The sequence below is a fragment of the Antennarius striatus genome, chromosome 16 (genome assembly GCF_040054535.1).
Source record: "Antennarius striatus isolate MH-2024 chromosome 16, ASM4005453v1, whole genome shotgun sequence".
NCBI lineage: Eukaryota > Metazoa > Chordata > Actinopteri > Lophiiformes > Antennariidae > Antennarius > Antennarius striatus.
This window is the reverse complement of record NC_090791.1, coordinates 4,562,512-4,579,192: the sequence shown is the minus strand read 5'-3', so window position 1 is coordinate 4,579,192 and position 16,681 is coordinate 4,562,512. Positions and strand designations below refer to the sequence as shown.

Here is a 16,681-nt window from a genome sequence, read left to right as displayed (position 1 = left end):
GATGGAACTTCCACAAAAATGAATTAAACATTTTACTTTATTAGGAGTCACTCACATAGTGAGGCAAGATCCTAGCATAAATTTTACAAACTTGTATAACAATCACAGTAAGTGCTCACATTGTGTTTCTGAACAGATCCTTGTTGCCACCTGGTTTTCCCTGTGCTAGATAACAATGCATGAAACAAAATAATCTCCAGGGAGCATTGTTAAAGAAACATGGAACCTACTGAGTATTAAAACATATTTCTATTTTTCTATGCACCATGCTCAAACGATTGACAATATTGACTGAGGAGCAAAATAAATATCTGGAAATGAAATTGCTTTTTTTTAAAAAGTCATTAGATTCACAAAAATCATTTACAGTTGCAGAGTGGTTTTTTTGAATAACAGAAAAGCTTGTTATGAATGTGTGGCAGTGATCTGGAGGGAAAACACATTTTAAAGTTTATTATTCAAAGCTTTAATTGAAATAAAATACTGGTACGTGATAAGACTTTCTCTGCCACAAAGTTTGGTGGGAACAAATTCTGATGGCACAATTGGCCAAAAAAAAAAAATCTCTCGAATCTGAAGTTAGAATTTCTGTTCTGTTGTGATGTTGAGGAATGTCCGCGACTGATTGAAAACCGTCATTGTTGATGGATGGTGGTCAACCCAGGTATCTGATGACCAGGAATATGAAGACGCAGGTCAACAGCATTCCTCCGATCATGATGAACTTATCTTGAGTGGCTCGTCTTTCTATCAGCCTCATGACCGTGTTGGACAGCCCTAACATGTTGGCCACATCCAGCATCTTTTTATGGGTTCCCTGTGTATGGAGAGGAAACAGAAACACACTTGTGTCAACAGTAACGATGTTAGGTTTGGCTTAAACAGACACTGTGTTTGGGGGAATTCAGGCGTGACATAACAATAGTGTAATTATCCACTCTAATTCATCTGATTTTGGAGACATTGAGTGACAACACCCTCGCTGACGCGCCACTCCATCAGACGTGGCGAGACAACCGGGCTGTGACGGCCAATCAACAGACACACCCTGATAAGAAGTAAATCCAAGAAAGAGCATCTCCTCCCTGGAAACTCAGACTCACCCTCTTAACCAAGCACATTCACACAATGAGAGTATTGTGATCGATGCCGTCATGAGAAACTGGGGAAGGGAACTTTTTTCTTTTTTTAAGTGTCAATCCTGATACCTTTCTACATCCATTCTTCTCTCAAATGTTCAGCTAGAGAAGGTGAGATTTTTTATTAACATGTACGCACCTTCAGCGTAGATCTCTGATCTCTTAGACCGTTGAGGATGCTGCTGCCACTGCCCAGGAGGTCATCCATGCCTCGATGCGCATTGTGCAAATTGGAATTTAGCTGTAGGGTCTCATCTATTGGGATGGAGGTATCCTGTCAAAACAAGACCAAATCATTTTTAATTTCACATAACATGGCACACCTTGTGACATTTGAGTAAACACTTAGTCTGTTAACCAGCGGAGTTAATTCTGTGTTTACCAAAGATTTTAAATTTGTCTCCAATAACAGATTAATTGAATAGCCAACAGCACATTTGACTCACGTTGGTTGTAAAAGTACGGTTCATTAGTTCCTCCCTCTCTCTCTCCTGGGTTTCTCTGGCATAGCGCCTGTGCTGGAAATTTTGCAAGGCAGTCCTGAGATGTTGGACATCATACTTGAGCTGGTCCACTCTCCTGGAGAACAGATAAAACTTGATTCACATGTGAAAAGGAGGACGGTGATTCTCTAAAACGGATGCTTGCTCACATCAACTCGTCTTCTATGTTGTTCTAACCATTCAGAATTGTTCTGTTTGATGAAACTATTTATTTCCCTTCATATCTCATGTGATTGGAACGAGACGAGTCTCTTCCCCTCTCCTCAGCTTCATTTGAGTCCTTCAAGAGCTTTAGAAAGATCAGAGGGGTGCTGTGGGATGTGGTGTATTGTGTCCCCTAAGGCCTGTTTACCCAGCTCAGAAATGAATCTTTGCCCGACGCAGCAGGAATGCCAGTGATGACGGGGCTTCTGAGGAACTGTTTTCGTGGAAGTACATCGCCACAGGGCAGGACAGGGCTGCCCGTCTCACCTTCTACCCCCTCTATGAGACAAGGTTCACCCAACCATCATCAATTCACCAAAATCAAACTTACAATTTGGCATTCTGACGACGGTTCGGCGGTTCCTTGCTGGCCAGGATCTCAAGTCGCTCTAAATGGTTGAAGATCTGGTCGATTCTAGCCTGCAGTTCATTTTCTAACACTTGAATAATGACAAACAAGAAAAACAAAATGTTACAAATATGATGATTTATTTTGCATAAGTACAGAAATTAAAAGACAATCCTGTCAGAATGGAAATACCACACATTAGCGTGCATATCCTCCTTTGGGTTAAACCTAAGATTGATGTGATGATTTGGGAAACTGAAGGAAAAGGTCTGTCTCCTGCCTGGCTCCCACTATTATCTAGAAGAAGCCTTCCCAGCCTCTGTCACTGCGCCCACCCAGCTTCTTCCTGTCCTGGCACCAGAACTGATTGGGCAGGCACCAACTACAAGAAACATCAACCAGGAAGACCTTCCCCTCCTCCTCCTGTCATTATATCACAGCAGCCATAACAAAGGCTCTGAAATGAATTGGAATTAAAGAGCTTTAAGAGGAAAATGACTTAGAACAGCTGCCATCACAAGAAAGGTAGGACCACTGCAACACCCAGACTCAGAACAATGTCTGTGTCAGGTTTAAATAAAGTACACGTCCAGCTCATTACTCACAGTGTACTGACTGACGATCCGTCGTCTCCAGACTGCCCATAAGAGACTGGACCTCCTGGATGTGTCTGATGCAGAAACATAGTGTCAATCAACGGAGAGTCACATGATGCAAAAGCTATGAAAACGTAGCTGTTTGGAGGACTTTTGGAACATTTACAAAGACTAATAAGACTGGGAAGATTTTAAAGACATTTAATCCTATTACATTAACGTTATTTTACTCCAGTTCCGACAAACTTTAAAACATCTGGAAATCACGTAACGTTAGCTGGCATTAGCTTTTGAGTTTCCACATTTTTCCACTAAATACAGAAACGCTCACTTGTTTGTCTGATGATAAAGCGTCTCCATCTTCCGGGATGTGTTAAAATGCTTCGTTTCACTTTGCTCCGTAACGTCAAGTTAATTATAAGACATTAATTCTGACAGGTGGCTATGTATGCTAGCTAGCTAGCTAGCTACCGCTGGTGTCGACTACACGTCACCAGCAGAGGGTTTGTATACGGAAATACGAAACCGGAAGGTTCTCGGCGTCAGCGAAGATAGCCGGGAAAAGCGGAGGTATTACTCTGTCCATTTTTTCGACACAGAAAACGTATCTTAATTTTATTTTCAGCAACACGCGTATTGTTGATACGTAATGAAAATTGATAGACACAAGTTTTACTACCCATCATGGATGCTGAAGTAAAGCACTTTTTAAAATTAGACTTTCTATGCCTTCTGGCAGATGTTCCTATTTGACGATCTTTGGTTTTCATTCACTACAGTACTGAAAAAATGCCACCTGCTGTCATTGACGTCCATTTGGAGACAAACACAAATTAGATTATTTAATTTATTGGATTGCTTGTTTAAAATGCTCAATTCTGCTGAGATGCAATAGTCATATGATAAATATTAGCAGTAAATCTGATACAGACACTGAATCCTGTATCGTGCTGCAGCTGAAGTTATTAAAGTGATAATAGAATTCCCAACTTTTTAAATCCAGGCTGTAGGCAATACCCCCCCCCCTTATATCTGATATTCCCTTAAACTTTATGGCTGACAGGTGTGATAGAAGATTCTTTCCCCTAACAGGATGAGCTTTGAGAGCATATAAGCATAATCTGCTGACATATTGACATGTGACAGAAGTGACTCTAAGAAGCATGTCCTGGGGCTGTTGCCTTTGTCAGCCCATCCTGATTCAGTCTAATTAGGATACCCTCCTTTTCCACAGATGGGTGTCAGAATCTATCCGTCTGTCCATTCAGAGGCATCCTTTTTGTCGGTAATCGGAGATACCAAAACTACTGATATCAAACTCTTCATTGTGAGATGAAGTTACAAATCAACGTAGAGAGGAAGGAGACAGCTTGTTTGTGAATTTCCCTGTCAGCAACTGACTCTGTCATAGATGACTGTGTGAAAGTAGCTTGTTTTCACAGAGTGAGCTCTGAACATTTCACAACAGTTACTAGATGATTTAGTGGGAGGATAATCATCCCGGGGCGCTGCCTGGCACCTGAACAAAACCTCAATCACCTTGCACCAACCCTCCATCACCACGCTATGTAAAGCAGAGAGGGGAATAACCAATGAGACTGGGGGCAAGTGAGGCATATTCAAGCATCCTTTGACCCAGCTGGCACAGCGAGTGGTTTCAAGCTCCTGTTTGCTAGTGATAGTCGTATTTGTTTACCTCATTCCGCGCAGACATCAGAAATCAAGCCAGACAGTTCCCCCTGACTGCCAGATGGCACTTGAGTTGATGTTTGTATCTTCAGGCTAGACACTTCTCAACAGAGGTCCTTTCACCCAGCCCCACATGTCAGATGCCTTGATATCTGTTCATGCTACTTCTTGCTCTTGCTGTTCACCGTTTTCAGTTGTCATAACACATCCCCAGGGCAGCGGCTGGATGTGCACAGCTTAAACCTGTTGCTCAGAGTAAAGAAATGGAGACAGAGAAAAATAAGCCCCCCCCCCAACTCTTTCTAAACAGTACATGGAGCAGAAGAACCTCTCCTCTTCAAGGTCACGGGGTTCTCGCTGTCTGTCCTTTATCTTCTAGCCCCGCGGAAACGTTGAGATGAGCTTACTGGTTTTTCCTCCGCACCTGAGCACCACAGGCACAAACTGGAATCCAGACTCCAGGTGTGGATCACGCCACTCCGACTGACCGGGAGATCACATGGTCACACCTGGTTTTGACGCGCTACTGTTACCATAGCTGAATCTGTTGCATTCGATGCGTAAAGCTTTGCTCCTGTATAGTTTTTACGATTCCAACTGAGGGAAGTGAGTCTCGTATTTGTCTATCGATGCGCCTCAAACATTTTAATAGGTTTTGAAGTAGTTTGTCTCAAAAATAGATGCTGATTTTCAAGGGTTGTAAGGTGCGATAAATTTGAAAATGTGTGCTATTTCCTGATGAATTATTGTTTTTGTGATGGAGAGAATTCAGATCCTCTATTCAAGGTACAATCACAGGGGAGTCGACCCAACAAGTTGTCCATCAGTGGAAGCTCCAGCTGATGCTGGACAGCCTTAAAACTCCACCTTTTGCATGGATTTGGTGGACCTGGTGGGGGACCTGTGCAAACTGTTTATACACCTCTTGTATGTCTATCAGTGATGACAGGAGCCGTGTAGAACGATGCATTCAAAGTCTGAATTTGGACACCGTTTGACTATTAGTCTGTCATGGTGGTGGGGCTCAGTGATGTGTGTGGTTGTGTGTGTGTGGTCACCTCACTGGACTGTCAAAGAATGCTATTCCTTGGTCTCCTTCAGGGGCTCCAACTGGAACCAATGTAAATTCAGCACTGGATCAGCCTCCAATTCCCAGTTAGACAACATGACAGCAAAAATAATTGTTTGTCAGAGAAAGAAAACAGTCGGTGCGCTGCGTGCCTTCTCCCCTACTAATGCTGTTTTGTTCATCAAGAAAAAAATTATATGTTATTAAATCATTTTTTACACAACCTACTTAATGAGCTCCTCCCGGCAATTTAACACCCCATACCTCTCCAATCATTTCCCAAGTCAGACGCAGCGAACAAACCAATTATGAGCAGCAAAATCGCCTTGGGTCAACAATTTTTGGATACCAGTCATTTTTTGGAAGCACGCTGATCTTCTTACTCCCCCGGAGGGAGATGATCCACTCGACTTTGAAGCCGTGATGAGATGCTGAATGAAAGCAAATGAGGGCCTGTCAGAGATGACAGGAGAAACTCATAAGCTCCCGGTGTCTCAGTGGGTTCCAATGGGAAAGGGGTGGAGAGGTGAGGGGTAAAAGCCCTCTCCCCACCCAACCCTTACCCCACTAGGATAGGAAGGTACTTGGTTAAAATGTGCAACAGTCAATGAAATAACTGTGTATGGACACAAAATGGCAATAAAAAGAGAAAAAGAAACCTACAAAAACTCAAAAAAGCACCACCAAAAAGATTAAAACAAAAGCAAAGAGAGTCATAATGACTAGGGGCTTGGGGTGATAGGATGAGAAGGTAGCCGGTTAGAATCAGAAACTGAGCATAAGTTAGTTAAATGACAGCATATAGACACAAAATGACAATAAATCATCTTCAACGAGGGCCACATCAGCAAAATGGAAGTAATCAAAGAGCCAGATGTAACCTATAAATGTAACTAAATGTAGCTCAATGTAATGTAAAATAAATGTTACTGCTCCTTAATGTTAAATAACAATAAATAATAAATCTGAATGTATTACTTATTCAAGCTACAAATATTACAGCTGCAAAAAAAGTATGTTTGCTTGTTCCTCTGTTATAACACAAATTCTTTTAATTTGTCAGGTTATTAAACCCACGGAACTCCATCGATCAAGGATCAAACTATCCAAGAGAATGAAGAAAAATAACATCAAACACAAGTTAGGACATTAACTTTGTTCAAAACGGGGGTTTTTTGGGTGTTAAAATGGGTTTAATCACTGCATTGTGGGAAATGTAGTTTCTGGTCAAAGCACACTTTTGACCTGTTTATTTTGACACACGTTGACTTTCATACTCTGGCGGAACACATAAAATTATGTGGCGGGCCACATTTGACACATGTGTGTTACAAGAAGACATAACACAAAAGCAAAGAGAATTATTATAACTGCAAAGAGTTGCGTATTTGCCAGGAAGTGAGCTAATATTGTAAAGAATGGACGACTCTCGCTGTGAGACGAGTCGATCGGGCCCGGCGTTGCTCTTTAGATCCTTCCTTCCTTTATTTTGTCTGACCTCAGCGAGTGTGGAGTGATCATCCAGCTGTCAGACACACACACACACACACACACACACACACAGCCCTGTGGCAATGCCACCTGCACTACCTCAGAGATGCTGTCCACCCCTGTGATTGGAGGACGGCTCAGGATGGGAACATAGCAACGCAAACAGCAACATGGCGCGGAACGCCGCAGTGGGCTTCCCCTGCCTGACGCTTTCCCACCCACAGTCATGTAGTGTGTGCTTCCCAGAGCTCAGGAGATAATAGAATTTGAAAGCACATTATAGCATTTCTTAAATCTCTTAATGAAAAAAAAAGGGGGGGTGGGGGGCAACAAACTACATAATACCAAAGTCATAGAATTTACAAATAACCACAGACAACATTCCAATCTCTTTTATTTTTTATTTTTTTGCGCCGCTGCTGTTTGGGAGAACACTCCGCCATTTATCTTTGTTTTTCTCTGTAGTACATTTTTGATATGGGAAAGTTTTGTTTTGGATGTAATGGAGGTCAGTGTGTGTGAGTGTGTGTGTGTGTGTGTGTGTGCGTGTGTGTGTGCGTGCGTGCGTGCGTGTGTGTGTGTGTGCAGCTGAGAGAAAGGCAGAGGAGTACCATATATTGAGCGTGGGGAGTCAGTTATGAAGGCACTTTTGATCTTATCATCTCCTATCACAATGGCTGCAATGTAAACCCTGCTGTTAGCGACGCAGGTGTTTCTGTGGAGCCGCATGGGAAGAGCCTCCCCCGAGAGTTTCCCAGTGACCGGTCAAAGTGGAACGGCGATAGACGTTTGCAAGGCATCGCAGTCGTGTGAAATCACAAGACGCTGTTGTGCAGCACGTCTTCCTGATGGGTTGACCAATCAGTGGAGGAGCTCACGCAGCTAGAACGGTTTCAAGCTGCCATGCTAGCGACGGGAACCAATTTACCTTCAAAAATACATCAAATATCACAAAACCGATCATTTTTAGCTCTGGAGACAACTTCTGTTTCACAATCATTTATATCATCTTCAGGATATCCGATCGTAACCGCTCCGATCTATTCAAATCTTTCTCGCCTCTCCATCGACTTCTCCACCCAGGTGTCTCATCACCCACTCAGTCACCATCCCAGTCTATACCCAGCCTCTTACTTCGGCCCCCCCATAGAGGTATGCACTCAGCCTTGTCATAGCTCCGGGCGTTGCATGTTCCTGTTGTGGGTTGAGCAATTGCATTAGTCATTTGACATTCCAAATTCCTACACCGTGCCGTATCCACAGCTCTCCGTCTCCCTCTTGTTCCTGCGTCAAATCCGCCGCTCCCCTTCATCCTCTTCCACGTTTAATTTTGATCTCCGTACCTCGTCGGGGGTGCGGTGGATTAGGCCCCGGCACTGATGCTATCACAGCACCTTCTCTTTAGAGTCGGAAGTCTCGTAGGGTTTTAGAGGTTTGACCTGGGGCTCAGAGGGTCCAATTACAGGACAGGACCGCGCTTGGTGTCCTTGAGCAAAGTATCTACGGAGCCCAGCACGCTTCAGTTACCATCTACTGTTCTTACACAAATGAGTGATGTATAAACCCGAAAGCTATGCAAGTCATTATGGATAATATCTTTTTTGCTAAGCAACACAGATATAATACATATCTCTGGTGTGTTAATTCATCTTCATCCATCAGGGCGATGCTCGCCGCTACGGGCCGACATAGTGACCTTTACCTGAACCGGGGCTCTGAGCAGACATAGGAGATAGAGTTACCGCCAGCGTCACCCTACATTATCTATGTGGTGTTTCAGGAAGAAAGCTCCGGCAGTCCCAGCATGCAGCGGGGCCGACTGCGGCCCACACCCGCACAAGAAAACCCGACTGACTACAAACACACACACATCACTCCTGCTGAAGTGACCACAGGTGTGCACACGGCAAGTATGCACACACATATGCAAAAAAAAAACCTCTCTGCCCTCACCTGTCTCCCGTCAGGACTGCTTCAAACACACACACACACACACATGGGAGCTTGCATATTGCACCCCCTTCTCCGTCCAAACCCCCCACCCCCCACCCTGCTGAAAAGCAGCCACCCTCGGGGCTTGTGCGTGCGAATTCGGCTGTGGACTCAGTGGCCCCCTTTGCTGCGCCCCCTCCACTCAGGGTAGCGAGGGAAATGAAGGCTTTAGGAGTTCATTATAAAACAACAACAGCAGCAGCAGGGGAGAGGCCTCCTGGGGCCACAAACTAGCCCTTCTCATCCCTCCATCCTCATCTTTTTTCCCCTTCATGTTGGTGAATATTTCAACCCCCGGCCCGCGACACACTCCTCTCTCTCCGCTTCTTATCCCGCAGCTCTGCTGAGAGGATCACTTTTTTTTTCTTTTTTTTTTTTTAAATCCGCGTTCAAGTCAAATGAAGTTAAATATTGATCCACAAAATATGACGAGTTTAGTTTAGTGACTCAGTCTCGAACGCATGAACTTGTTTGACCTCTGTCATCGAGAGGATGACGCATTTATACATCACTCAACTGAAATTTTCAACTTTTTTTTTTTCCCCAAGAGGGCAAATTGATTCTGAAAAGGGGACGTGAATAAAGCTTTACCATCACGATGTAATGCTGCTATTAGATTAAAAAAATGGTTTAACAGTTTATATTTCTTTCATAATGTATTTTTATTAAGCGCACTTGGCTGTAATTTTGTCATCATAACCAAAAGACGCAACATTTCCCTTGAAGTCTCATAAAACTGGCTTATCTGATTTTTTTTTTTTTTGCCACTTTAGAAGGTACAGTCGACACACTGAAAGTTAATGTACACTAACTGTATATTTAAAGCACATCCATGTGTGCGATTTTGCCATAGAAACAGTCATTTTAAAATTGTCTTATAATTCCCTGCAATACTCTGGGTCCCAGGTTCTAATAAGGAATAATAATGTATAATCATCATAATTAGAGAGCAACTTCAAAAGTAGCAGAGCACACTCTATAAATTCCTCATACAATAGCCCTCTGTGTGCTGTAGCTTCACTGATGAGCGGGTGATTCACAGACGATGGCACGTAAACTGCTCCTCATCGTCCTTCTGGGGCACGCAAAAGCTTTTTTTTTATCGCAGCAGTCAAATGCTCTGTAGGTTAGAACTCATCATCTTTGTCATCATCATCATCGTCATCATCAACATCTTAATTAACAATGTACAAAGAGTAGATGACGTGCTGGCCAGAGGCACAACACCTGTAAGCATGTCCTCCACTAACCCCACCAGAGACCTCGGTGCTTTCAGATGAAACGGAGGGCGGCATCGACTGTAAATCGGTTTTACTTGATGGACGCAGGGTGCATTCAGGCAGGTGGAAGACACTCACTTCCCTGTTGCATGTGGAGTGTGTGTGTGTGGGTGTGTGTCCGTGCTTGCTGGAGACTGTCCGCTGAGGACAAACTGAAAAAAACAAAAATCAAACTCTGACAAATATGTCTATTTGTTGATCTCATTTATTTTAAATAAGAATATAATGCAGCAAGATTTTAAAAAAAAAAAAAAGTTTCTTTTTGAAATATGGAGTCATATATTACCAAATCCAAAAGAACTGTACAGATATCTAAAACATGATCATTAAAAGCACAGGCACAGAACGCCGCACGGCTCTCTCTCAATATCTCGGCCCTATAAGATGAAATGAGGTAGAAAATTCCATATTTTTAAAACACCTGGAACCCCTGACTTTAAATTCATACCATATATACAGCTCAGAATCAATAAAAAAAACCCAAACAGAACAGGGCCAATAAAAAGCAAACCTTTCGGGCCAGAGATACCCTTCTGACCTCTGCAGGTTGACAAGTGGATGCAAGGATGAGAAAGTAAACACTTTTTTCCTCAATTAGCAATTTAGGAAACAATGATGCACATAGTTTTGTTTCATTCATTGTCATTTTGAAGACAGCGTTCATTTAACCCCATGCTATTCCCCCCCCGCACATCTCCTTTTGTTCTGTTCAGCACACATCAGGGCCACACGTGGAGATTTCCATAGACATTTCCATAAAAGCAACTGAAACCCAGCTTGTTTCTTTTACATGGTAACGCTGCGAATGTTTGTGACACAACTGATACCAGAGGCATCGACCACACCGTGCTTTTTACACTATTAATTACAGATGATTTTTTTTTTTTTTTTTTTGCATCATGTTTTTTGGGAAGAGCAACTTTAAGTGCTTCTAAATCAAACAGCAGACAGGAAGCGCGGCAGACGGGTGGGTTTCCTTTTGAAGGCCGCTTCAGCCTCGGTGGCAGCCGTCAATTACGAGAAGGATAAAATATGAAGCAGCAGCAGCATAACAGGCGGTTGCTGATGCAATAAATAGTTAAGTGGAGGGGGGGTGGTGGCTGATGCAGTCACAAGGCAACCAAGTCGTTGCCGGAGTTCTCCTTGTAGAAGATAGGGTTGGGTTTGGGGGTGTTGTACTGCTGGTTGCATCCTCTCCAGTCTAGTACCTGTTTGAAGAGCTTGTTTCCATCTGTCCCAGTCCATCAGCGTTTCAGTGCATCCAGTAAGAGGAAAGTGGAAGCGGCTTGAAAACCTCGCCTACAATAAGCTGCTACATATCAAATCCGCAACGATTAACAAATAAAAAGTGTTATTATAATTCTACAAGTGCGTAATCCGCCCCAAAAATGACATGTCAGAGTGGACATCTGTGAAAACATGCTGTGATCTGAGATCCCTCAGTGAAAGGTCAACCGGAGAGATAGTCTCTGCCTTTCCCACCATCACCCCACCCCACCCCCACTCCTATCTTATTATCTGTTATCCATTTTTGCAGGTATACACCTCCTCTTCTCTCACACACGTCTGACACTCCACGTGGCAACACCAGCGCACCTGGCAGTGGCAGGACAAGCTGGTGAGGCGCATGGCCGTGTTGTAGCCGCGTCCGCAGCACAGGCTCTGGCAGCTGGTGTCTTTGGCGCACGACCGCCCGCCCGTTCCTTGGGAGTAGCGGGAGGCCCTGCAGAAACTGGGGGACTCCTCCAGGTAGACCAGGTCGGTGGTGCGGAGGCTCTGGCTTTGTCGACGCGGGCCGGCGAGCTCCGTCTCCCCGGTGGCCGCGTTGGTGACGCTCAGCACCCGCATGGCGCCGTCGTAGCGAAACTTGAGCAGCCGGCCGGTGTCGTGGAAAGGAGACAGCTGCTTCCAGCAGGTCCGCACGGCGCAAGAACCGGAAACGCCGTGACACTTGCAGGTGGTTTTCAGGCCGCTCTTCACCGCCTGGTGATGGAGGAAAAAGAAAAAGGGGGAAGGAACAAACGGAGGGATGTCAGTTTAGTTCAGTTTGATTCATTACCTGCAGCTTCTTATCTGGGGGGTCTATCTGGACGGTTTTCCTGCAGGCTGGGTGAGGAGTTTAGGTCTGTGCACGGCGTCCCTTTATCCCACCTCAGTCAAACATTTTGACATAATGGACAGAGGATGGGGGGTGGGGTGGGGAGGGAGGGGTGCCATATTTCATTTACCTCACATTTCTCACTTGGACAGCTCTTGCTATTTTTTTTTTTGTGTGTGTGTGTTGCAACTACCTCTGTCTGCTTCTCTCCTGAGGCCTGAGGGGAGGTGGAGGTGGGGAGGGGGGGGGGCAAAAAGTGCAGACAGAGGAATCTATCCGTCCGCGCACCTTGCGCGTGAACGCGCGCTCGTGGAAAGCAGCGAACGTCTCCAGACGTGCGTAAAAATGTAGCAGCGGTTTGCGGCGGGATGACCCCCCGATTTTGGGTTAATAGTTCACTGAGCTTGATTGTCATGATGAGAACGCGATCACTCAGCTTGAGAGCCGCTGTCTGGGTGGTGGGGGGTGGGAGGGGGGTTGCAGAGACAGGTCATGCCGACAGAGCCAGGGGGGACCTCCAGGTTGAAAAGTACTGCTCAGTTCCTCCCTTTGCAGGTATGAACCCCCTGAGGGGCTTCAGAACACCATTACTGATGAGAAAGGGGTAGAAAACGGGGGTTGAGGAGGTGGGGGGGTGGGGTTCATGTTTTTGTTCACGCAGTTTGTGGTCTCTTCTTGGCCACATTTGGTGTTAAGTGAGGAAAACATTTAACTCAGCAAAGATGAGATAAGGCAGTCGCCCTCGGTTCTTCCTGTTGTGTTTTTTTCTTCTTCTTCTTCTTTTTGTCTCCACCATCTCTGGCTCTTTCTGGGTGTGAGTTACAGGAGTTGTGACCCCGAGGCTTTGCTGTCTCACAGGTACACACTGATGGTTAGGAACATTAGTTGGATTTATGAAGAGCATCGTGGGGAGAAAAAAAAATCCTCGCTGGTATTAAAAAGAAGCTACGGTTATAATCATTCTCTCCAACATGAGACCTTTAATTTTCTTCAGGCCCGCACAGCAAGCATTATCATGCCTGACAACACCTGGCTCCAAAGATTCTGTCTCACCCATTGCCTCCGTGTTTTCCACCAAGGCCAAATACGGCAGCAAAATAAGGAGAGGGAGGGGGTGCGTTTGTCTGGCTGGCACTGCGTAAAATACGCAGGTGAGGATCGCAATTCTGGATCCTCTGATGGCGCAGGAGTGTGTGGAAAGGTATAATTGGTGTGTGGAATTATAGTCCAACTAATTAAGGCTCAGGCTTAGATAATAGGTTTGATGCCCTGAGCTTCACTCACGGGTGAAATGGCGACGCGCGTTTTTGCTTCACTCACCCGGATTCCAACGTTGATGTTGTGGGCATCGACCTGAGCCCTCAGGTCCTTACTGACCCTTTTCTGGCCGAGGAACTTCTTGAGGAACTTGGTGCTGTATTTCAGGTTGTCGCCGCAGACCCCCCACTGCCACGCCTCCCGGTGCTGGATGCCGGGGGAGTCGTCACACGTGCACCTCTCCATCCGCCCCGAGCTGCACGCCTTGGCGAGCGCATGGGTCAGAGCTGCGGAGGACACCGCCAGCAGGAAAGCAGTCTCCTTGAATGCTGTGAAAACAACTGGAGATTAGTGGAATGAAATAATGATAATAATAATAATAATAATAATAATAATAATAATAATAATAATAATAATAATAAAGTACATTTTTTGTATTTAATTTATGAAAATTAAAAAAGATGAATTTATTCGAACGGAAGTCCTCTTCTGAGCTAAAGTGATGCACTCATTCTTTAGAATCATCACAAGAACAGTCCCATAAATCAAAAATTTTTACAAAAATCTCATTTGCAGTCATGGTTTATACAACCTCAGCATTACTCTGCAAGTTTTCCGATCATTCTTCCTCCTCTGACCTCTTCTTCTTGTTATGTAATGTTATTTGCTTCACCCAGAGCCATCGCCGGGGAATATTTTGATCCAATTAATTATTATTTTGACTGGGAAGGATTTTCCCACATGAAACTGGGTAATCGTGCCACCCTTTTCCTTTGGGAATGGGCGCTTTCCAGAGATAAAAATACCCACGGGGCTTGGGCACTTTCCACCACACCACATTTCTTGGTTTTCAGCTCCTTCATTATCTCCACGCTGACCCGTCCGTGTCCTCCCACACACTGATATCCATATTCATAGCTTGAAAGATGCGTAAGCAATATCTGGACTGGAGCACTAGATATTAAATGAGAGCACAGCTTTTTTTCTGGGACATAAACAAGGCACAAGTCAAGACTAGTGGTGTCCTAAAATCAATTCAAATCAAAGATATCTTGAGGAAGTAACGATTAACAGGAACAAAAGTTGCGGGGACACATTAAAACTGCAGATATTAATTCAATAAAAACGGCCTATTTCTGATTAAGCACGTGTTGTTAACAATCAATACAGTTTGGTTTTATTAAAATCAGACATGAAGTATATGTCTGGTTAATGTCGACAGTACTGGTGTACACATCATATAATAATTGTTGTTGTTATTATTATTTATTTAATCGATAACTGGATATTATCATCTGTTTCAGATGTGGTTCAGGAGCGGACATCACTGTGGTCTGTCTGTTTTCTTTCTGATCGGTTCCAGAGTTCGAGTCTAGAAGAACAGCTTTTATTTACGGATTAAATAATCTCTAAACATGCAAAGCGCGTTGGAGTTACAAACCCCCCCACCTCTTTTCAGAAGACTTCCTCGGCCGTCCAGGCTGCAGTTCCAGCGCTCGTTCCTGAACTGATACCGACACTCCAGGAGGCTGAGGCGCACCGACTCCCGCAACGTCTCGGCCAAACCGGGTTCCCGGCGACACAGTCGTTTCTGCCGCCTGGTCAGAGTCATCTGCTCGCACTGCTTCAGGTGGGCCTTGCCGGTGGGGGGTTCATTGGAAAACGGCCCTGGTAAGAACACCAAGGGTTCCCGACCTGTCAGCCTGCATGTGAGTGGAAAGAACAAACAAATTACTAACGCGACAACAACATCCGTGGAAAACAGCGTCTTCACAACACTGAACATGAACTGTAGGTCTATCATTCCACTCTTTTTCTGTTCAGGTATAGTACTCTGAAACTTGTCATTTAATTATTGTAATTATTATTATGGATCACTATTGCGGTGATATGTATTTGAAAAGCCTAAATAGTGTGTCATTGCAGTTAAAATGTACGTCTGAATTTGACCTCTGCTTTGCATTCTTTATTAAGTCTTGCCAACTGAGACTTTATTTATGTGTCTCTGTTTTTAAATGATTGAAGTGTGCATACTAAAGTTTTCCTGATCCATACCTGTAGCTGCTCTAGACATCGGTACAAAGTAGAAACGAATTGAGTAACTCGTTGATAATGCGTAAAATATCAAATATAATTAGGGTTAAACAAATGAAGGTGTGAAGTGATTTAAATAACTTCTGACAACAATGGAAAAATTAGCATGAGAAGTTGTTAAGGTTACGTTTCAGATAACATGAGAATACTTTAAAGCAGCTGTTTGCGCACAATTACGCGTGCGTAATTTGGATAGAAATGGCTGAATGTACTTGTTACGATCTATTCCAACAATGAAACCAACTGACGACCAAATAGTGTGTTGATCTGAAGAAAAGAGTAAATGACTGACCCAAAATAAGCTGCAGAGTGCGAGAGAAGGACGCAAAGCGCAATGAGTCGCAATAGGCAGGCAGTCCGTGGGAGCCTGGAGCGCATGGTGCCGGGTTGACGCTGCTCTTCATCTCGCTGATTCTTCAACGGAGAAAGTCTCTGCCGTCTGGTCGGCGCACCTCTATAAGGGGGGGCCCGCACGCACACAGACTTTCAATCCGATGTGCCATCCCAGTGGTCGGCTAGGAGGCAGTGCCGATGGGAAAGGAGAGGAGGGGGCAAGACAACCGGGTTGCTGCACCTTCAATGCTGTTAGTGTAAGTTCCATCCCACTGTAACGCCACCCAAGTGGTCAGAGCTGCAGAATGTCATTGTTTACCTGCTGGGGGACGGAAATCTGGAATGCACCTGCAGGATATTCACGTCTAGAGGCATCTGGTTACTCACGTGGAATTAAAAAAACTTCCTTATGACACCATTGAGTTTTAGTAATGACTTCCTCAATCGTCTGCATTGCTTATTTTTTACTTTAAGATTTTACTCTCGTCTACATTTTATGCTGTTGATTATCCTACCTCAAATTATAGTCCGTATTTTAATCCAACCTCATTCTGAAGCTCCATGCCTGCGTGAACAGCATACATTCA

The 16,681-nt window shown here is 44.4% G+C and overlaps 2 protein-coding genes across 3 annotated transcripts; both read right to left on the bottom strand.

Annotated features, from left to right (window-relative positions):
• Positions 1 to 25: 25 nt before the first annotated feature.
• On the bottom strand, positions 26 to 3,281 carry gosr2 (golgi SNAP receptor complex member 2). The gene is made up of 6 exons (XM_068336158.1): positions 3,123 to 3,281; positions 2,801 to 2,865; positions 2,178 to 2,286; positions 1,586 to 1,718; positions 1,279 to 1,413; positions 26 to 817 (listed from the first exon to the last, which is right to left on the bottom strand). The coding sequence occupies exons 1-6, from the start codon at positions 3,149 to 3,151 to the stop codon at positions 656 to 658; spliced, it is 633 nt and encodes a 210-aa protein (XP_068192259.1). The 5' UTR covers positions 3,152 to 3,281; the 3' UTR covers positions 26 to 655.
• Positions 3,282 to 10,578: 7,297 nt separating this feature from the next.
• wnt9b (wingless-type MMTV integration site family, member 9B) lies at positions 10,579 to 16,402 on the bottom strand. Of its 2 annotated transcripts, XM_068336157.1 has the most exons (4): positions 16,054 to 16,402; positions 15,117 to 15,370; positions 13,731 to 13,996; positions 10,579 to 12,295 (listed from the first exon to the last, which is right to left on the bottom strand). In XM_068336157.1, the coding sequence occupies exons 1-4, from the start codon at positions 16,137 to 16,139 to the stop codon at positions 11,834 to 11,836; spliced, it is 1,068 nt and encodes a 355-aa protein (XP_068192258.1). In that variant the 5' UTR covers positions 16,140 to 16,402; the 3' UTR covers positions 10,579 to 11,833. The 2 variants fall into 2 exon arrangements, with proteins under 2 accessions (XP_068192258.1, XP_068192257.1); XM_068336156.1 differs by lacking the exon at positions 16,054 to 16,402 and having other exon boundaries at positions 15,117 to 15,527.
• Positions 16,403 to 16,681: the final 279 nt, after the last annotated feature.